This window comes from Armigeres subalbatus, chromosome 2, assembly GCF_024139115.2.
Source record: "Armigeres subalbatus isolate Guangzhou_Male chromosome 2, GZ_Asu_2, whole genome shotgun sequence".
Classification (NCBI taxonomy): domain Eukaryota; kingdom Metazoa; phylum Arthropoda; class Insecta; order Diptera; family Culicidae; genus Armigeres; species Armigeres subalbatus.
In genome coordinates, this window is record NC_085140.1 from 41,974,015 (window position 1) to 41,997,740 (window position 23,726).

The following is a 23,726-nucleotide window of genomic DNA, read 5'->3' on the forward strand; positions in this document are numbered from 1 at the left end:
AACAAGAATGTTTTTCGAAAGAATTTTAACGTAACAAGAACATTTATAAATTTCAACACCAAGACAACTTTTCTGCAACAAAAAAATGTGATGATGCTCCAGGTATAGCAACTTACTCTAATAGACTTATATTGCTGAGACCCCTAACAAAATCCTGTGCACGCCATAGTGTTTGTATGAACAACCAAGCATTCTGACTAAAACCTGATGTCATTTCCCGTTGTGTGAATGCGTCTGTGTATCTCTGTATCTTTCTTGCCTTCCGGCTTGCCGTTCCCATCATAAACATCAATTTTCTCCGGACCCGCACGTGGACCTGGTGGACCTGGCCAATGACGACATCGGCGGCGACTATGACAACGACAACGACCTCCGTAGATATGTGTCCTGTTTAGCTACGTCGGCGTCAGCATTGTCCTGTACATCGTATCCCGCTTTTCACCGTTCGAGTGGCGGCTAGTTAATTATAACGGTAATTAATTTTCGAGCACCTAATTCGATCGTGTAGCTTTTTCATTCCCCATTAACCTAGACAAAGGAAACGCGTTTGGCATACTTGCAGGCGAGCAACCGGACGCCGTCCCGCAGGCTACGGTGAACGAGTTCAGCATACTGAACTCGTTCTGGTTTGCGCTGGGGGCGTTCATGCAGCAGGGCTGTGACATCTCGCCGAGATCCATCTCGGGTCGAATCGTCGGTTCGGTCTGGTGGTTCTTCACGCTCATACTCATCTCATCGTACACTGCCAACCTGGCGGCGTTTCTGACCGTCGAGCGGATGGTCACACCAATCAACTCCCCCGAGGATCTGGCCTCGCAGACCGAAGTGCAGTACGGCACGCTCATACATGGCTCGACATGGGACTTCTTCCGGGTAAGTCGCTAGAAGGGAAGGTATGTGTATGATTGGTTCTTTATGAGTTGACTCCAAGGCGATTCTCCACTTGCGTTTAGTTAATAAAATGAACCACAGCTGTTTACATGGCCAGTGGCGTTTCATCTACATCTACACACCAGCGCACAATAATATTCATTGGAGATGATTCTCAAGTCACACTTTCAATCAATATCAAACATTTGATGTTCAAAGTAAAACAGGTCATTCAAAGACTTGTTATGTGTCACACTAGGAATAAAAAATTCGTCGAATGGATTTCGGTAAGATGCGAGTCTACAAATAAAAATCATGCTGAAGGTGGCTGGGTTTATTTCCCCGTCCGATCTAGGGAATTTACCCGTACTCTTTGAGCATAAAAATATAATCGTGTTAGCCTCATGACAGGGGCCCTCCTTAGACGTGCGGTAAGACGCGCGGCTACGAAGCAAGACCATGCTGAGGGTGGCTGGGTTCGATTCCCGGTGCCGGTCTAGGCAATTTTCGGATTGGAAATTGTCTCGACTTCCCTGGGCATAAAAGTATCATCGTGTTAGCTTCATGATATACGAATGCAAAAATGGTAACCTGGCTTAGAAACCTCGCAGTTAATAACTGTGGAAGTGCTTAATGAACACTAAGCTGCGAGGCGGCTCTGTCCCAGTGTGGGGATGTAATGCCAATAAGAAGAAGAAGAAGAAGCCTCATGATATACAAATGCAAACATGGTAACTTGACTTAGAAACCTCGCAGACTGTGGTAGTCTGCAATGCGGCAATGTCCCAGTGGGAGATATAATGCCAATAAGAAGGAAGAGAAGAAGGATTTCTGCTTTCGTTTGCTAAAATCGTGTAAAATACTAGAGTGGTTGTACCAATAACACAGGGGAACAAAATTTAACCTTTTGCGGGTCCTCAGAATCAATTAATGTGTCTTCAGTAGATTTTAGCTCGCTGAATCCGAATCTGTCCTCAGATAGGCTCTAACACGTCCAAATTTTGAGATATAGCTAGATTAATCTATTTTGAAGAAATTGGCATTTTTTGAAGGACTTTCATGTAGTATATAAACATAATTTTAGGTCAATCAATACCCGAAGCGGTATAAGCATATCTGATCTAATGAATTTTCATCAGATTTGCACGTTAGAATTGTTTTCTATTCGGTTTTCCTTGAATTTAAGTTCAGTGAATTTAATTTAAAAATATTCCATGCAAATCCGTTTCAAAAACTTGCATGCAAACGCCATCACCATCACGCCACCAAAAATTCAACAACATACGGCCAGAGGAACTGGGATATGAAAATGTTGAATGAAGTATAGAGATACTAGTCAGTTTGTAAATATATGTATCATTCGACTTTTAATAAAATATCCATTTTTTTCATTTTATGCTCAACATTTCTCCTACTCCTAAAATGTTATCCTCGATTTCTGGTTGTTGCAACTTCCAATAACCAAACGTAATCTGTTATCATGTTGCAATTGTGTTGTTTTTTTTTTCAAGTTCGTTTATTTGGTAGGCTCAGGCGTGCAATTGTGTTGTGCTAGAATATAGTGCGAACATGATGATCCAGAAAGTTCCTTACTTTTAATCAACAAGGAAGCAGATCGAATTGCAATTTGAATAAATTCAAATCCTCTACTAGATCCCCTACCATAGCATTCAAGTCACATTGACTTATGAAAGCACTCCAGCACTCGGAAACTAAGTTGAAACATTAACATTTTGTAACTTCATCGTAAATTTTCTCATTCATGCCGTTGTTTTGTTAAATTAGAGAAATATCAGAGTGTAGAATTGGCGGACCATCCAACCATACGCTCGGGTAACTGTAACATGTTGAACAGCGCACAAGTGGAGCGGAGCCCAAGTTTTGTTTTCTAGCTCATAACTTTGCATCTTAGCACATAACAAAGCTTGATAAAGCTAGTGAACTTTTCCCACTGATATAAGCTGGCCATAGATAAGAGAAATTGCATTGGAATTATTGCAACATCTAGTAGGTTGTTGACGTTTTCCGGTTTCTGTTGCGTAGCCGTCAACGTCGCTTCAGCTTGTATGCAATCATATACATGAACGACCGAATGCAACTTATCGATTCGTGATTGATTTTGTTAATTAATAGTTTTCCGCCCAAATTTCTTTCATATGAATATTGGAATTATCATAAATAGCAGGAATAATCAAAATATATAGAACTGCGTACAGTTCTCGTACTTGCTTTATTCGAATGAACATAATAAAAGAGCTTCGATTTACAGTAAATACACCATATCACTTGAGCAATTATTGAAAATTTATCGCGCCAGAGGAAATACAATATTATATTTACATTCAATAGAACTTTCTTTCAAAACATATTATTTTTTTGCTTGGACAAACTATTATATTGAATTCTTGTTACTTTCCTCTCAAAACCGCTCACAGAAAATAACCTGGCTTGTATACAAGTCTTCGAAGATGGCTTGCATAAAACATATTTTTAAATAACTTTCACTTACTAGAATTGTAGATAAATCACACTTATTATGTTTAACTTCCTCAAAATGCACCACATTTCGAAAGATTAGATGTTTGTGATCCATTTTGGACCTTGATGGACTAGTAATTCATTTTATAGGGTTAACGATGGCTGTCTTGTCTTGTCTTGTCTTGTCTTGTCTTAGCACATGCACAGCCAGTGTTGAAAAGCATCCTGGAAATGTCGGGTTAACGATGGCTGTTCCAAAATACTCGAAATCATTGATTTTACAACATTTATTGAGGTATATCTCAAAATCTCGACGTGTTAGAGCAAGATTCGGATTCAGCGAGCCAAAATCTACATTATTTGGTGTTAGGGACAAAATCTTGTTGAGCTGTGTAATAGTAAAATATGATACACTTCTATTGTTTGCGAGATTTATAAGTCCTTTTCATAAGCAATTAAAGAAATTTTCCTATAAAATAAAAGCGGAGATCTCTAGGATACATGTTCAAGGTAAGCGAAATAGTTTCGTGTTAGTTCTGGGAGAATTAATAGTGTTGGAGCGTGCTTAGATCCTTTCCTATCAGGTTTTTACCCAAACCCAACCAGCGGGTAGCAGCTTTTTACATATTACATTTCACACTCGTAGACCCTAAAACTGATGTTTGAAAACATTTTTTTTGGAAATTTGACTACTAGGCAGTTGGTCAACTGATTGACAGCTCGGCCCATAGTAAAATCAATTTAAGGGTGTTCAATACCCAGTTGTATTTATAATAGTTCCCATGCACTAAAATTAATGAAAATTTGGATTTGATTTTCACATCCAGCCGTGATTGTTAGATTTTCAACAATTCTTTATTAGAACCTACCAGAACAGGTATAAGAACTGGGCATATGCGAAAATACTAGGATTTATGAGGAATTGTAAGATGTGGCTGAAGTGGAATCAAGTACGAGACACTGAAGACGGCTTTGCTATCGAAGTCGAAATACGTATCTGTAATGTTACAATCATGTGATGGATAACAAAAAATAAATATCAAATCGAAAAAATATTTCAAAAAAACACTTTATATTTGTTAAATAATATTTTGAAAATACCATACTTTTATTATTGCTCTCTACAACTATTATTCTTGGCTTTAAAAATCTGAGGGTGGGAGACGTAGTTTATTTTAAAATATATCATGATACAAACGGATTAACATTTCAAATGAAAAATATGTTTCTACGTACAAATATGAAAATAGATTCAATTTAACTACAATAAGACGTTGAAAATATTCAAAGTGACACAATGAAGTGGGAACAAAAATTAGCATCCCACCACTACATAAATCCATATTTTTAAATGAATGTTTGTGGTATTTCTCGGTGTAGCACTACCTTAATCACAATTTTTCGAAGAATGGAAAGAAACAAACGGCACACCGCCACACTGAGGAGTATTTCAGCCCAAATCCTGGCAAACAGATAAAAACATTTTATCAGCTTTGTTAACCATTTATATGTGTTACGAAATAAAACTTTTGATTAGGTTCCAAATCCGATCAAGCAACAACATTTTAGCGTTGGGAAAATTGGAGTTTCCTTAATGAGCTTCACGAAAAACATTTATGTATCCTCACGAAATCGTGACTTATTTTTATTTAAATACTAGTCGACCCCTGTCGACCCGACAGACGTTGTCCTGCATAGTAGGCCAAAATGCGCGTTGTGAACTGCTCATGCAAAATTTCCATACGAACCTTTATTTTAGTGTTTCGCGATTTACTCAACCTTACTCATAATTTTTGCATGAGGAAATATCATATAAACCCGTCGGAAAGGATAATGAACGTTTCCGCTGAAGGAATGAAGAAAATCCATCCAGCCGTTTTCGAGTTATGCGGATACGAACACAGACCATTTCTTTTTTATTATATAGATAGTGAAGTTTGCTAAAAAAAATACGAGAAAGGCAAAAAAGCTAGGCGAAAAAAATACATATTTATGATTTTGAGCGACAAAGCTCACGTAAATGTTTTACTGCCAAAGAAGAGTTCAACTTTAAAGAACACAACGATCCATAAGTAGCATACGCATTTTTTGGGTGTAAATGGTTGTTAAGAAAAATTCGGTTGATTTGCACTTCGTATTTATTTGATCTACTCCATTGATTGTAATATAAAAATAATATGCAGGGACTTTAACATGCGATGACAAATTTGTATAGTCGAAGTGAACAAACGAAGTACATCTTTTCGGAAAATTTAGTAAGTAATAATTAAAAAATGTAGATTATCATATAAATCATACTCATTGGCGGAGTCAAGGTGGGAACTACTCGTCGCATTGCAAACACGCTGTAGTTCTCACAGGCAACGTTCTTATGCCAAGTGGTGCTCAATCAAATAACAATAACTGACCAGTGGTCATACTACACTATTAGATCGATACAAAGAGCACAAAACAAAAAAAGTACGCTTTGCTGTTTATTAAAATGATTGACATAGTTTCAGCCATGCTTTTGCACTGCATACTCCTATGTGCGCCGGTGGTAAATCATTCAGAAAGCTCTGTTCATCGCCCAATTTGTCTCTCTTTCTTCAAATAGAACATTACTAAGGGCCGATTTCTTAACTTCCTCTAACATGCAAGTAGGTTCAAGCAGGTTCAACGTCTAAGCGGAGTCATGTGTTTACGCTTCCATTATTTGAATTAGGGGAGAATAGTACAAAACGCGTCCAGGGTGCAAAATGACCACTCATATAGTCATTTCTCATATTTAAGACGAGTTTGTACTACCCCATTCAATTAACCTTACCTTATTGTACCTCAGACAGATACGTATTACGAGCGCAACAGTAAGGCCGTCTTCAGTGTCTTGTACTTGACTCGACTTTCGGCTCAGTCGACGGCCTTACTGTTGAGGTCGAAATACGTATCTGTCAGAGGAACAAAAAAGTGGTGGAATTAAATGGGATAGTACAAACTCGTCTTATGACAAGTGAAGTCATTACACTAAAGGCTAATAATGTTTTTTAACACTCATATGTATAATCTTTTGTTGAACATTTCTGAACGAATTTCGCAATTACTTTATAATGTAAGTTATGCATTATCAAGCTGCAATGAATAGATGGAGCAAAATCCGTTCATTTTCATTCACCTCACCCGTTAGGTTTTCGTTCAGTCCGCTAATATCAATAAACAACCATGTGTTCACCATTATCTCACATGCTTTTGAATCATTCATTTCGGGCGTTTTACCCCAGGTTCATTTTTAAAACATATTTGAATTCTAAGAGAAAGTCACATGATGATCGCTTTTCCTCCATCTACCGGTTCACAAGATCACGTGGGTTCCTCGTGACCGCTTTTAAAGAAAATCAAATTAAAAACATCTGCGTCAGCCAAAAATGGTGACGGAGCCTTCTTGTTGCACGGAATAAACGTAGTGTCGATATCTAGTCTGATCATCACCTCCTCATCGTCGAAATTCGACTTCGCATTGCACGGATTCGTCGTCAGGAGGAGACAGTTCAGCTTCCACCGACTAGGAGATGCCACGATGAAAAGGTCTGGAGATTCGTAGCACATTTTGAACAGATTTGGTTACAGCATTTTAAATGTGACCAAATTCGATCACATAAGTTGCGGCAACTGACTCACAACATGTGGAACCGCCAGCAAGAACGCCTTCATCGCCACCAGCGAGAGTAATCTGGACCAATAGTGTACTCGAAGAGAACAATGGGTATAATATTGCTCACTAATTCGATCTCCACGATTGATCTCACAGCTGTGAGTTATAATAGATTGGAATATGGGTGAGACGAAGAAGTTCCACAGTTTATGCTGTTTCTGTCATCAAAATTCTTGTTTCTGAATTTTTTTTTCTCTTGTAATGTGTCATTTCATTTCAATGAGGGTGGCAAGTAAAAAAATAGAATGACTTAAATACTTTTCTTTCAGAATAATAATGGTTTCACAGAAATATGACTTTTTGAAAATGAATCCTTAGAATTGTCACAAACACACTTTCACTCCAACATTGATCCCAACATGCCATAGAAACAAGAAATACTGCGGCGTGCACTGTAAATTTTTCAAGCGAAAGCGTGAAAATGTTTCGAAAACTGTCATAGCATTATTTGGTCTACTCAGCTCCATTGTATACAAAGGTGATTGTAAGGCCAAAGACACGAAGCAACTCATAAGCAGGATCAGGCGAACCACGGACCATATGCCAACATTCATTAGTCTAAGTTTGAAGACTAAGGACAAATCTTTGTGTAACATATATCTGTACTTCTTTGTATTTTTTTATCCAGAGCCATTCTTCTCATTCCAATTTTTTAGGTGCTCACGACACCTGACGGGGCTGATGCTTTAATATCAAAAACATTTTTTTATTTGCGTATGTTTTTACATAATCTATTGTAAACTACATAACAACATTAAGGCAACATAAATTTATATTTTTTTTCTTTGTAAAATATGTGAAGTCGTATGCTTCTGTGAGTTCCATTTTGATTCGTATTCTGAACACCTAAACAATTTTTTCACTCCGGAGATCTTTATGGTACATGAATTGAAATATTTTAAAAGATCATTAGTTTTCATCAGCTGGCAGAAAATGAACTTGCATACAAGCACTTTATATTCACATTTTATTGAATGTAGCTATCTAATACTGAATGATTTTATTCTGTCTAACTTTCTCATAAATGCCGAACACCCATAGTAAAACATTTTTAAAATCCGAACACTTTGATTCAATTTTCGACCACCTCCACTTAAGCACTTAAATGTAAAATTTCAACGTCATCACATGTTGGTCAACTATAATGTCCTCAATAAGTACGTCCACTGATAAAACTCGCTTATTTATGCATTCATAACGAAATGTTTTAGATAAATATTTACGTGACGAGTGTTCGGAATATGAGTCTGTTCAGGATTTGAATCAAATCGGTACCGCACACCGCTTCCACAAAGAGGCTTTCCCTCATCCCAATTTTTTCGTTTAGAGATTTCTGTCAGAATAAATAAAATGATACCTACCTCTTTCGAATTACCCATTACCCTAAAACTTTCATTACACAGCTCACGAGGATACCCGTTAGCGGACGGGTGCCATACTGACTGCCATCGTGGTACTCTTCCAACTTATAAATAATGCATCTCATCCTGTTCAGAGGGCCCTCCTTAGCCGTGCGGTTAGACGCGCGGCTACAAAGCAAGACCATGCTGAGGGTGGCTGGGTTCGATTCCCGGTGCCGGTCTATGCAATTTTCGGATTGGAAATTGTCTCGACTTCCCTGGGCATAAAAGTATCATCGTGTTAGCCTCATGATATACGAATGCAAAAATGGTAACTTGGCTTAGAAACCTCGCAGTTAATAACTGTGGAAGTGCTTAGTGAACACTAAGCTTCGAGGCGGCAATGTCCCAGTGGGGGATGTAATGCCAACGAAGAAGAATCCTGTTCATATGGTTGACTGTAAGTTTTTTTTAGGTTAACACGTAAGCTGTTAAGGTAAACACCTTCCAAAAGCGACTGTGTTTAAATAGCGAAGCGTAGTGGATACAGTTATATCAGTAGAATATAAATCAAATAGACGTATTAGGATTTAATTGAAAAAAAAAATGAATCTATAAATACTGAGTAAGCGAAAAACAAATATGATCATGAGTTCTGAGAATCCAATGGATATGAATGTCCAAATAGTTTTTGAAATTCTATCTATCCATGATTTTTTTTCGAGCACCAGTATGTTTGGAATCAAGTTAATGCCGGAAACTTTGTTTTTCTATGGATGCGTAGGCCTCTCTTCAGATAAAATTCAAACAAATCATTAAGCTGTTAGTAGTTACAAGCAGTGTTGGTAAACTTTCAAAATCGCAAAACTCTTAACGATTCAAATCACTCGTGGGTTGAAACGTATCCAACTGAGCAGCTAAAATGTACCCAAACACACGCTTGGCGACTACAATTCTGTCGCCATTATGGAAGCGAAAATGGAACATTGCCTACAACGTCACAACGGTAGAATCGCGGCGACTAGTTGTCGCCGTAGCGGCGGTGAAATCGCTCAGGTCTGGGAGAGCCTGAAAACTTATGGCAGGGTTTTACTTTTGTTTTTCTTCGTTAAAAACAGTCGATTGACTGTTCGTCGTATAGAAAATAGATTTTAAACGCTTTTCGGAGCGCAATAATTGTTTACGAATGTGAATGAAACGATGCGTTTTAACATGTAAAATTCAAGCGTGATGCATTCCTTCAAATTCTCTAATAGGGTTCTTTCACAAATTACGTAACGCTAAATTTGACGATTTCGGAGCCCCACTTTCCCTAGTAACACTTTTTGTATGGAAGTCCTCCTACCGCGTTACGTAATTTGTGAAAGCTCTCAACGAGTTTGCTCGTGCAGGAGGGCTCAAAGATTTAGATTTGTGAATGAGTTTACCAACACTATACTAGTTACAAGTTGCTTTACCATGTGTCTCCATCTGTTCCATCACTAGATGCTCCATATGCTCATCAAATATGGAAATCGAAATTGATTTGCGATTAGGGCGTAACTTATTTTGTAAACAAACATTGTTTTAAAGATTCCACAGAATTCAAGTGCTTTTCTCCAAAACTAATTCCTCTATCTGATTGAGGAAAGCTTATTCTTTCAGATACATACAGTGGTTTTCCCGAAAAATGCCTACCTTAGCAGGAATTTGCCCAAATCGCAAATCAGTCCCGAAATGATTTCAGTGGATTCAAATAAAAACCTTAATGAATCGATAAAATAGATGTTGCGACCCAAATATCACTTGAAGAGTATTCGAAAGATCAATACAATAAGCATTGAATCAAAAGATCTAAATCCGCTATTTTCTAACTAATCCAGTTGAAGGTACTGTATACAACCAATTTAGATTTTTTAGACTAGTATTGAAAATACATTTATATCTATTCCTATCGAGGAATAGAGTAGAAAAAGATTTTTTTTTGACAACCTGCGAAATCTTTGCTACAAAAATCACAAAAAAAGGAGTCTTCGATAAGATGAATATGGGCCCATAAAAAACCGGAACAGTAGCGCTGTTAAAAAAAGATTAATAATTTACATATCAATTACAGTCAATCCTTCAAAATCATCCACGAATAGAAAATTGGACGGAATAAATGTTGCACAGATCCTTTTCATCATCTTACCGGGCCCAAGGCTTTCTCCATTAATACATAATTTTCAATAGTGTATTCGATTTCCAATACATTTCCCCGTAAATACACCATAACATCTACTCAATTATGACTCGAGATCGAATCTTCCACCAATACACCCCACCTACCACATAAATCATTTCTCAATAACCGTGAAATCTCCTGAATGTCATGTCACACCGAGCACCCAACCATTCGCGCAAAGGTGAAGAATCGCCGAAATTGGAAATGTCACCCGTAAGGCACCGAAATGCCTCTTATCCGGGAAAATAATCATTTCTTTATCCTCCCGAACAAATCTTCTTACGTCAATCCCCAGACAAACCTAAATCTCACGTTCACGTTCTCACCGCAAACTTACACACCTTCTCGGATTTCTAATTTCGCCCTCTCTCTCTGCATCGCAAAAAAAAACAGAAATCGCAAATCTCGCTGTACAGCCGCATGTGGGAGTACATGAACTCGCGGAAGCACGTGTTCGTCAAGACGTACGACGAGGGAATCCGGCGGGTGCGGACGTCCAAGGGCAAGTACGCGCTGCTCATCGAGTCACCGAAGAACGACTACACCAACGAGCGGGAACCGTGCGACACGATGAAGGTGGGCCGTAATCTGGACGCCAAAGGATTCGGCATCGCCACACCGCTCGGATCACCGCTGAGGTAAGTGGTCGGCTGTCGGTTTGGTTGATTACTGGGAATTGGTTTGGAATTAGAATAAGGTAGAGTAGCTTATGGGTCGGGTTTTTGCCTCTTCCCCAACGTTGTCGAGGGGAGCAACAGTTGGAATAAATTTGGTAAGGAATGGCACTTGATGGTGTTAGCTGGGAAGCTTGCATGCTCTGGGGAAATTTTGTAAGCTGAGGAAAAGAAGCTTTGGATGCCAATTGTTGCAAACGCTACATCTAGCGGAAAACGATGACAACAAAGAGAAAAGCTAACAGCAACACAAGCTTCCTATGCCAGGATAAAATCTTGAATCAGGATAACTTTGAAGCTCGTACGAAGTTTTAGTACCAAAACCAATCTTGACCAACATTTCAAAAGGGCGTAGTAGAGTAGAGTTTTTGCAAAATTAAATTATTTTTTTTAGTGAATAACTTGAAACAGCTTAAAGAAAGTTTATTATTTGTTTTAATTACATGCTTTAAAATAAAGAGGAAAAATCTCTATGTTTACTTAGTAGAAATTGATATGTGTTTGTATTAGCATTGAGCAATTCTCACAAATTCGTAGGTTCAAGCCTTGATTTTTGTATGAGAATAGCATCACTTCCGTTCGTTACTGCAGATGTAGATTTAGAACTAACTACTATCTCTTAGATGGAAGCAAGGCCCTCTCCAGTAGTCGAGCGAGATATGCCCTGGCCGCGTCCTTGTGAATGCAGAGGAAACGGAAAGACGGTTGGTTGGTCAATTACTTAGGGAAGATTCAGAGAACTTTACAACCTCTTATAGATGCCATGGGAGTTTTGAATTTGATAATGTGAAAGATAGAACAGTACAAATCGTTTTAATAGATCGTGAAAAACAGAAAGAACTCTGACTGAAATACAAAGTAGGAAAAGGATACCCACTAAACCACCGAGCTTGTCTTACTTGCGAAGAACAGAAATGTGTTACCGCTAAAATTCATAATTCATAGATTCGAAATGAATAATATTATTATTATTATTATTTGTTACGTGATGTCCCTTAAAGCAAGATTCCTAAGCGCAACGAGGCATATTATCACCTCTGTTGCGATCTGCAATAATTGAGATTTTGTTTCGAAAACTTGATTGGACAAGGTTTTGTAAATAATTGTATTGCTAATGATATAATACAAACATTAAATAATGCTGATCAATCAGGTGGTATGACTGATCGGATCCACTCATCCACGCGGGAAAAAGAATAATTTTACACAGTTTACATGTTTGTTTGACTAGACGTGATACAGCACAAAAATGACAAGCAAGTGCGTATTAAATAGTTATGCGACGGTTTTCCTTGGCTTGATTGAAACTCTTTCAACAGCAGTGTCCATTACTCACAACTTCGAAGCAGAAATTTATTTCTTGTTAATAATTATTAAACTTAATATAAAGTAGCTTACACTCTTGTTACAATTCAGAGCAAACAACCGTGTCCTCTGAAACTGCAATCCAATCCAAGTGCCTCAGTATGAGAACACATTTAACAGACAGTGTTGCTAGTTTCACTGAACCTACCAACTCATCTTAACTCATCCAATTATTGAGAAAATTATCACTGCCAGATTCGGAACACGGGCTAGGGATCTTACGATAATCAAATTGGCACATACCGATGCTGCCGAGTTACAGGACAAGGAGATATATTACTGTCAGCTGCATGCCGTCGTAGATAGAGTTTCTTAGGGTGACAGCAGAATCTATATGAGCGACTTTAATGCGAAGACTGGAACAACAAGAATTTTGAGGCTGGCATGGTGATTGTGGTGACGCATGCCTTGCGAGTCAATGTGAGTACACTTACTGTAATGTAACGCATCAGTGTGAGCAACACATGCATTGTATTGTTATATATGATACATGCTACGCAGCTCAGCTAGACTTATCTGAGCTCAGTCTTACCTACATGTTCGTACTTAGAACACGCGACTCTGGCTACCACAGTGATTGGTGATTCAAAGATATTGCTTTTCCCATAGAACAGTACATGAAGTCACGTGGGTCTCTTTTAATAGACATACTGAAAATCAAGTCGACTACACTTGCATCGGCCTTTTTATACGGAATATACGCAATGTCGGAAGGACAGATGAACCGAAGGGCAGAACTATTTCCGAGTAGACCTGGGCGCCGTTTGAAGTTTTTCCAATGGCGGCGTGATAGGTCATTTTCAGGCAGCGGTGGCGTGGCGGCCTCGCACCGTTGGCGATTACTCAACAAGGTCCTCCAAGGTTCGTTAGGAAGTTCAACAAAAAATTTCTCTAGACATTCCTCCAGAAGTAGTTCTAGGAAGTTCTTCCAGAAGTTCTTGCGGAAGTTCTTCCAAGAATTCCTTCGGAAATTCCTCTGGAAGTTCCTCCACGAATTTCTTTAAAAGTTCCTCCAGGAATTCCTCCGGAAAATCCGTAAGGAATTCCACCGGAAGTTTCGCCAGGAATTCCTCCGAAAGTTCCGCCAGGAATTCTTCCGGAAAATCCGCCAGGAATTCCTCCGGAAGTATCGTCAGGAATTCCTCCGGAAGTTCCGCCAGGAATTCCTCCGGAAGTATCGCCGGGAATTCCTCCGGAAGCTCCGCCACGAATCCCTCCTCCTCCTCCTCCTCCTCCAGGAATTCCTCCCGAAGTTCCGCCAGGAATTCCTCTGAAAGATCCGCCAGGAATTCCTCCGGAAGTTCCGCCACGAATTCCTCCGGAAGCTCCTCTGGAAGTTTCTCCAAGAATTGCTTCGGAAGTTCCTCCAGAAATTCCTCCGAAAGTTCCTCCAGGAATTTTTCCGGAAGTTCCTCCAGAAATTCCTCCAGAAGTTCCTCCAAAATTCCTCCGGAAGTTGCTCCAGAAATTCCTCCGGAAGTTCCTCCAGAAATTCCTCCGGAAGTTCCTCCAGAAATTCTTTCGGAAGTTCCTCCAGAAATTCCTCCGGAAGTTCCTCCAGAAATTCCTCCGGAAATCCCTCCAGGAGCTCCTTCTGAAGTTCCTACAAGAACTCCTTCGGAAGTTCCACCAGGAACTCCTCCTGAAGTTCCTTCAAGAACTACTACTGGAGCTCCTTCGAGAACTCCTCCTAAAGCTTCTCCAAGAACTTCTCTGAAAGTTCCTCCAGGAGTCCCTCTGGAAGTTCCTCCAGAAATTCCTCCGGAAGTTCCTCCAGGAATTCCTCCGGAAGTTCCTTCAGGAAGTTTCTCCAGGAAATCTTCGGAAAGCTTTTCTGGGTGTTCATTGGAAAGTCTATCCAAAAATTCTTCAAAGAATTTCTGAAATTTTTCATCCAAATTCCATCAGCAATTCCTCAGGAAGTTTCTTCAAGAATCTGTATTGAAGTTCCTCCAGGAATTCCCCGGTAAGTTTCTCCAAAAATTCTATCCGTAATTTCTAACAAATTTCATCTTAATTCCTGCACCAATTCTTCAGGAAGTTTCTTAAAGAAATTTCTTTAGTAGTTCCTCCAAGAAAGCCTCCTGAAGTTCCTTCACAAATTCTTCCGGAAGTTCCTCCAGGATTTCCTTTGGAAGTTCTTGCAAAAATTCCTTCAAAAGTTCTTCGAGGAATTCTTCCGAAGGTTTCACCAGAAATAAGTCGGGAAGTTCCTCCAGTAATTCTTCGGGAAGTTTCGTTTTTAGGAATCTCTCAGAAAGTTATACCGAGAATTCTTCCGAGTTCCTCCAGGAGTTTTCGCGGAAATTCTTCTATAAATCCAACAATTGATTCCCCAAGAAATTTCTTGGAAAATTTCTCATGAAATTCCTTTCAAAATTCCCCAATGATTTTTTTTAAGTTAATTAAAAAAAATCCTCCAGGAACTGCTCCGGTACATTCCCTTAGCCGAAATTCACCATAGAAATTTTTAGGAATTATTCAAAATAGTTCTTCAGATATTTCTTGAAACAAGACCTGAAGGATTTCTCGCTTAACTTTTCAAAAGGACCTAAGTAACATTTTTTTCATGAATTAATTTGAGTACTGCAATCGAAAGCTTTCATGTTTTTCTGTTGATTGCGCTATTCAAATTAATTCATGAAAAAAAATGTTGCTTAGGTCCTTTTAAAAAGTTAAGCGAGATTTCTTCAATGTATTTATGAGAAGAAGTTTATAAGAATTTTTAAAATATCTTCCTTGGTTTCCGAATGAAAGTCTAGAATAATTTCAGATCGAAACACTTAAGATATTCTAATAGCGGTTTCTTAAAGTTTTCTAGGAGCAATTCCTGAAGTGCCTGAAAAAGCAATTGATTTCTTATGCTTCGACTCATTTCCTAATTTCAAATCAAATTAAAAGTGACAGTTTAATAGTCAAAAATCATTTGTTATACAAATCACAGGTGTTTTCAATAAGACCGATAAGACATCTGGCAAACACAATTATATGTCTGTCAAAAGTATTGTTGTATAAGCAGCGTTATTTGTAAATTATTCAACTGTCACTTCTAATTTGTGTACAATTTGGGATATGAGACTTAGCATTCAAGAAAATATTTTTTTGTTTGCCGAGCATACATGTCTATCAAAATCAGCTCAATGCTTGTTACAGTTACGGGTAGCCATCCAATAATTGCTGCATACTTGGAAGTTGATAAATGTAATATGAACTTGGTTGAAAATATGTATTTCCGATAGGATGAGCTAACCAGTAAAAATGCCTTTTAAACAAAATGTACAAAACTCATTAAACTACTAGCTGAATAATCCTTCAGTAGCCATCGGCGCGGTAAAAAAAATCCGGCGGCGTGGAACATTTTTATGCGGCACTCCGACTTATTTTTGACAGCGGCGATGACGTGACAAAATCAACGGCGGCTGAGGCACACAGGTCTATTACCTAGGGAACATTCATTAGAGACTTATTTCAGGCAAACGCTTACTAAAAAAAGGAATCACCATTTCCGTTGCTTCATACTGAACAAACGCTTAATTTGAAGAAGGAAACAAATCCAATATTGCCTCAATCCGGGCAAACGCATACATCCACTTTTTTCCTTATTCCGGGCAAACACCTACTTCAAAAAAGGAAATACATTTACTTTTATCTTATTCCGGGCAAACGCTCACTTCTGAAAAATGGATCTCATCCACCATTGCCTTAATCCGGATAAACGCCTACTTTTAAAGAAGGGATCATATTCATCATGCCTTAATCTTAAAAAATATTTTAAGCTCTTTTTAGTGGAATGTATTCGACCGTCTAATACAAGTTACGTAACTCCATTTAATTACACCAATTATTTTGATATCTTTGCAGATACGTATTTCGACCACGACTCGTGTCGAGTCGAGTCAAGTACGAGATAATGAAGACGACCACACAGTTGTGGTCGAAATATGTATCTGCAAAGATATCGAAATAATTGGTGTAATTAAATGGAGTTACTTAACCCGTCTTAGACGGTTGATCCACTATTGCCTCAATCCGAGAAAGCGTCTTCTTTAAAGAAGGGATCCCATCTAGTATAGACTTAATCCAGACAAACGGAATAAATGAACTATTGTCTTAATCCAGGCAAACGCGTACTTACAATTTTATATTTAACCAAAACCAAACAAAAACGATAATACTGACTTTCCCCTGGAGAAAACCCTAAGGGATAAAATCGAAATTATCGTTTGGTTACCAATACTGCATAGCCTAAACGTAGCATAATTACTCCGATCAGTTGAACTCACATTACTATTTCATGTCTTTCAATATTATTATCGACCAGTGTTATATTCATCACTCCGGGGTTTTCCCAGCATCACTTAGTCAAACAGCTAATTGGAGAATAGATTTTTTTTGATAAATTACCCTTCATTTTAACGCGATTCACAAATATGTCAAATGTCCATTATGCAAAATTACCGTTATGCCAAATGACCTTATATGTCAAATGGCTTTATGCCAATTGACCCGCTTCCGTTGCATCATTTTAAGCCTTTTTTCTCAATGTAAACTTATAACTACGCTGCTGAAAGTAATTAAATTTAGGCGGCATGCAAAATGATGATAATGGTAAAATCCATTAAGATTTATTCCGAATTCACTCATAAATATGGATCAATAATGAAGCGTAGGGAATCAATCTGCGAGTCATTGAACACTGTTTTTCGCCGTCACGACTAATTGCCCATGCATGTAACTTAATAGCAGATATGGAGATTCTAGTACCATCAGTGTCATTGTTTATCATGTACTTGCAGAATTATATTTCTGATGAATGCGTATTATAGTAGTCAGATGTTCTCCTTTTATTAATTTTCGACGACTAACGTGTGATAGCTGGAAATTCTTGAAAAATGGGTATTGTTTTGAAATTTGTATTAATTTGTATTAATCGTTTCTAGATAAAATTACTACCTATAAAGGCATACGTCTCGATAAACTGATGCATAGTTTCGGAATATACTTGTCATACCTAGTTCTCATCCTATTCAACACACCGAGCACAATCGAATTGCAAACAGTCGTGAATATCTCCGCATGTAATAAAGCTAATTTCCATACGACATAAAACGCCAACCATTTTCCGGAAGGCCATCGCCGAACAATCAGGCTAATAACACACCACTCGAGCATCCAGTAACGATTACGTTGTTACATTTTCCACGGAGCCACCGACAACGTACGTTAGCCGTAGAATCGGCCGTACCATTAGACTTTGCTTTGTTTGAGGAAAATTTATGAATAAGCATCCCCCTGAAAATTCCAAGCATTCCAAGCATTCTGCATTTGGGCGAGGCCAGCGATATTGGTTGACTGCAGCCACATCATTGCATCCAGCTACGAAAGGATTTCGCTGGCGCAACGGTCGTTCATTATTCCTGCCTGCAAGCAATAAAGCAGTTCGAGCTTTTTTTTTATTTATTTGTCATAAAACTTGAAATATTTGAACTGTGAGTTAATCTGATTAGGAAACGTATCTCACCCTTTTTCGTGACCAGACCATTGCTGTGTCGCTGGTCCCGTACCGAAAACCATTTGCCCATAATTTGTCATTTCGTGTTGTACTTGGCTGGGTACCATTACGATCGGGTTCATAACAAACGGTTCGTGGCGATGTGATTTGGCATGATGAATGTCATTTGCGTTTTTCGTGCCACTTGGAGCGCTCTTTGTTCATCCTATTTAGGCGGGCGCGACCTGTCCCTTCGATCGAATGAGAGTTTTGCGTTTTGGTACCTAGGGGTTGTGTTTTTCTTATGACGAGTAATGAAAGCTAGTTTAGCTGCTTTTTGCTGTTCATAAACCAACTTGCATGGTGATGATTGATGGTAATGTGAGTTTCAGTATTATTTTTTGTTTTTGATGGTTAGTTCACACGTTTCGCGATATCTTATGGCGAGGCAAGTAATTTCTTAATTAGTTTTAGCTTCTAAAGTCATTCTGAATGTTTGTCTAAACCTAAAGGCTTTAAAGAGCCAACAGAAATATGGTGAAATTTAAACAATAGGTATTGCTATCATTTATCTTTTAACAGAAACCGAGAAGGGTTCACGAACCTAAAATGTATATTTCCAGAGTATGACTTTGTTATCAAAGCCTTATGTTGTCGAATTCGTAAAATGTCAAAGCTTTAATACACATCTATTTCCGTTTTCTTATGGTCGGTTTGAATGCTCGATCTGCACAGCCTGCGGAAGATTTACTGCACGAACAAGTCTTTTTGTCTTTCGATCTTCATGAAAAGAAAATAACAAGGCCAGAAAATATCAATTTTGACAATAAGTGGCCTTCTTGCTTTCTAATTTCTGCGCAGGCATTGCAAACAATCCCATCATTCAATCTTCTGGGCAAAGATACTGATAAAATAATGGGAAACCGATCTCAGTAATTTACCATTTTGACTCATATTACGAACACTTAAGCACATTTTTTACTTCGGAGGTCTTCATAGCATACGCATTGAAATATATTTACCAGGGTTCGTAATGCTCACTACATCTTTGGAGCACAGAATGCTCCCTCACAAACACATTCGGGGAGAAATCACTTTTCGGGAAAGAAAAACAGTCTGGAGAGTGATAACAATTTTTCGCTCACTTTGGTTGCCGTGAGAAATTGGTTTATTCGTTTTCTTTCATATCCGAGCATTTTCGGTGCAATCAGCAATGCAAACGGTAGAAACCTTCGTGGAACAAATAGCCTGGTACCTACATGTAGATAGCGTGGTGGTGTAGCTGGAGTGAGCGCATCCTCGTGGTTATTATTGATGATATGCTGGGTTCGAGTCCCACCGTGGCCATTCAATTTTTATAATTCAATACCAAATTTTCAAAACGACTTATCTGCTTTTGTAAACAAAGATTCAAACGTCGATTTTACGAATGTCATATCACTCCCACGCAAACCAACACCACCAATGGATAGCAGAAACCTTCATCTACGTGCTAATGGTGCTCGAAAGCCTCCTTTCAAGAGGCTCGGAAGCTTCCTTTCAAGAGGCTCGGAAGCCTCCTTTCAAGAGGCTCGGAAGCCTCCTTTCAAGAGGCTCGGTAGCCTCCTTTCAAGAGACTCGGTAGCCTCCTTTCAAGAGAAGCTCAAAGCCTCCTTTCAAGAGGCTCGGAAGCCTCCTTTCAAGAGGCCTCCAGCCTCCTTTCAAGAGGCCTCAGCCTCCTTTCAAGAGGCCTCAGCTCCTTTCAAGAGCTCAGCCTCCTTTCAAGAGGCTCAGAAGCCTCCTTTCAAGAGGCTCGGAAGCCTCCTTTCAAGAGGCCTCAAGCCTCCTTTCAAGAGGCCTCAGAAGCCTCCTTTCAAGAGGCTCAGAAGCCTCCTTTCAAGAGCTCAGAAGCCTCCTTTCAAGAGGCTCAAGCCTCCTTTCAAGAGGCTCGGAAGCCTCCTTTCAAGAGGCTCAGTAGCCTCCTTTCAAGAGGCTCTGCAGCCTCCCTTCAAGAGGCTCAGTAGCCTCCTTTCAAGAGGCTCAGTAGCCTCCTTTCAAGAGGCCTGGCAGCCTCCTTTCAAGAGGCTCTGCAGCCTCCTTCAAGAGGCTCAGTAGCCTCCCTTCAAGAGGCTCGGTAGCCTCCTTTCAAGAGGCTCAGAGCCTTCTTTCAAGAGGCTGGAAGCCTCCTTTCAAGAGGCTGGGAAGCCTCCTTTCAAGAGGGCTCAGGAAGCCTCCTTTTCAAGAGGCTCTGAAGCCTCCTTTCAAGAGGCCTCAAGCCTACTTTCAAGAAACTCAGAAGCCTCCTGTCAAGAGGCTCAGGAAGCCTCCTTTCAAGAGGCTCGGAACCTCCCTTTCAAGAGGCTCGGAAGTCTCCTTTCAAGAGGCTCGGAAGCCTCCTTTCAAGAGGCTCGGAAGCCTCCTTTCAAGAGGCTCGGAAGCCTCCTTTCAAGAGGCTCGGAAGCCTCCTTTCAAGAGGCTCGGAAATCTCCTTTCAAGAGGCTCGGAAGTCTCCTTTCAAGAGGCTCGGAAGTCTCCTGTCAAGAGGCTCGGAAGTCTCCTTTCAAGAGGCTCGGAATCCTCCTTTCAAGAGGCTCGGAAGCCTCCTTTCAAAAGGCTCGGAAGTCTCCTTTCAAGAGGCTCGGAAGTCTCCTGTCAAGAGGCTCGGAAGTCTCCTTTCAAGAGGCTCGGAATCCTCCTTTCAAGAGGCTCGGAAGCTTTAAAAAAACACCTTAATAAAGAATAAAAAAAGGCTCGGAAGCCTGCTTTCAAGAGGCCCGGAAGCCTCCTTTCAAACGGCTCGGAAGTCTTCTTTCAAGAAGCTCCTAAGCCTCCCTTTTAGATGCTTGGAAGCCTCCTTTCAAGAGGCTCGGAGCCTCCTTCCAATAAGCTCTGAAACTTCCTTTCAAAAGGCTCGGAAGCCTACATTCAAGAGGCTTGGAAGCCTTCTTTCAAGACGCTCGGAAGCCTTCTTTCAAGTGGCTCGGAATCCACTTTGCAAGAGCCTCGGGAGCCTCCTTTCAAGAGGCTAGAAAGCAGTACGCGGAGGCGTGCGGAGGAGCATGGAATGCCGAATTTTAGTTTCTCGAGACGGCCCTATTTATTTTATGTTTATCTTAAATACGATAAATTGAATTAATAACTAAAAGACAACATGGGGCATATTCCACTAAATATCTACAATTAATGCTTTACCAAGAAGACTCATATCCATCCGTTATTTATAATTGCAGAGATCCAATCAACCTTGCAGTGCTATCTCTCAAAGAAAATGGAGAGCTCACCAAGCTGGTCAACAAGTGGTGGTATGACAGAACGGAGTGTAAGCATACCGATAAGCAGGACGCCTCCAGGAATGAACTCTCGCTGAGTAACGTGGCCGGAATATTCTACATACTCATAGGAGGACTCCTGGTGGCGCTGGCCGTGGCCCTCGTTGAATTCTGCATGAAAAGCTCCAACAGGGCATCCAACCGCATTCCCCTATCTGACACAATGAGCTCAAACTCCAACTCCAAGAACAGGCTGACAATGCCACCCACTACCCGGGACTACGACAACGGTCGAATCGGGGTAAGTTTGTACCTTCCGCGAAATTCCTAATGTTGAAAGCATTAATATTAATATCCAGTATTCGTTCTAGTACTACACTCCGTCGACGCACTCCGAGCCCGATCCGATCCATGCCAACTCGCACACGCAGGTTTGATGTAAGGAGCCGCCGGAGTTGCGCCTTTGACGGCCACCGTACGCTCCCACCATTCGACAGATCGTGGCCAACAGTCAACATGACACGTCCACACTGTTGAAACAGCGACAGCTGGTGGCCGGCCCTGGAGCACCCCCTGGCAGCGTAATGGGTCCTGGCCCTGGTGGAGGCAGCATCGTGCACGATAATTCCGGCTTGTAAAGCTCCCACTCCTGTTCCGTAAAACACACATCCGGACATGTAACATACAGTCTGCAATCAGTGGCAGCGAGTTAGGATTCAACCAACCTACCCTAAGATGAAAATGAAGTCAACTTGATAGGAATTCTAGGTCACAATTGTATGAAAATGGTGTAAATAGTTTAGTTTTTGTTATGTAATGTAAAATTTAAGAACGCTAGGTATTCAAATTATTTAACTAAATCCAATCGAATTCGACCGATTCTGCTAGTGTTCTGCGGAATCGAATTCGGAAGAAGCAAAACCAAATGAACTGATGATCAAATAAGTACAGCTAAATCTCTCTGTTATTCGTTTATGGGATTGAATAATGAAAATTTCAATCGATCACTAAACATTTAAAATAATTGAGAATTTAAAAAATCAAGAGTAAACTACTCCACGAGCAAACAGATACACAGACAGTCAAACATTGTAAAATCAAAACAAACAATAGTTTTACCTTTAAAAAAAATCGTAAATAGTGAAATCCCACAGCCAGAATACAAAACTACCTATTCATCATGCGCATTTCTAAAGACAAACCACAAAGTATCAATCAAATAACATGTGTAAAACTATTTTAGCGCGTGTTAAAAATTCATCTCTACTCCTCAAAAGTCATGTCATCTATTTTAGCCTGCTCCATACGAGATCCTATCATGTATTACCGGTTGCGTACGACTTATTAACACCGATGGATGACAATGCAATCAGAATTCCAGTCAGTACTCTGCTATTCTTCTTGTAATTGTGATATGCTACCATCTTTGCTCTTATAGTCAATGATGATCTATTCAGAATGGTAGCCAGAACAATTACGCGAACAACAGCAGAACTCCAATTACAGAAAAAAAAATCATTCGTAGCGTAGTAAATCAAACCTGACCTGGGAGAGAGAGTTATGAACTTAGAATGAAATGAAAAGTTGAATGTGCCATAAATTATTGAAAATGGTAAACTAAAACACTAGTGACTAAACAATCACGCAAAACCATGGTACGTGATACGATAATAAGGTTGAGAAACTTGATAAAAAAAAAACAAGAATAATATAAATCTTGCAAATTATGAACGAATGGTGAAGAAAATATCAATGAAAATCAAACAAATGTGTTGAATTACTCTTAACAAAACTAAATCTAAGGTGAACACGGAAGAAGAAAAACACACATAAACACAGCCCACACATACATACACAGAAACACACAACCAGTGGACAATTTATTTTTATCTTTCTGAGTTTGTACAGCGATTACTGAAACACTGTTTTTGTTGAGAAAATGTTTTTGAAATAAAACCGAAATCTAGAAACTTTTACTATTGTTGAGCTTGCTATCTTCGAAATACCAGTTTTATTTACCTACATAATTGAATCAATTGAAAGCACATATCAAAGGCATACTTCACGACTTAGTAAAACAAATTCAAAAAGTGAACTGAAGCAATTTTTCCAAGGAATGTATATCTTATTTCGGAACGAAATGAATTCTTATAATAAAATGAATCTTTATAACGTCGATAAGAAAATTATTTTAAGCTTTTAGTGGAATGTATTCACTTGTCATAAGGCAAGTTTGTACTATTCTACCAGGGGTCAGACAAAAAGGTTGAGATAGGCAAAATTTTGTTGAAATTCCAACCAGCATAACTTTGCCTAGAAAAAATCGATTTTGATAAAACCGTGACCATCGGACGCGAAAACTCTTCTAG

General features: G+C 39.4%; 1 protein-coding gene across 2 annotated transcripts in view; it reads left to right on the top strand.

The window, feature by feature from the left end:
• LOC134218487 (glutamate receptor 1) overlaps window positions 1-23,333 on the top strand; it is a 552,551-nt gene extending 529,218 nt beyond the window's left edge. The window contains exons 8-12 of one of the 2 annotated variants that reach the window (XM_062697549.1): window positions 379-472; window positions 533-873; window positions 10,973-11,217; window positions 21,319-21,658; window positions 21,729-23,333. In XM_062697549.1, the coding sequence (XP_062553533.1) occupies window positions 379-472; window positions 533-873; window positions 10,973-11,217; window positions 21,319-21,658; window positions 21,729-21,794 (1,086 nt within the window). In that variant the 3' untranslated portion in view covers window positions 21,795-23,333. The remainder of the gene's footprint in view (window positions 1-378; window positions 473-532; window positions 874-10,972; window positions 11,218-21,318; window positions 21,659-21,728) is intronic. The other variant, XM_062697550.1, reaches the window with a different exon arrangement.
• The last annotated feature ends 393 nt before the right edge of the window (window positions 23,334-23,726 follow it).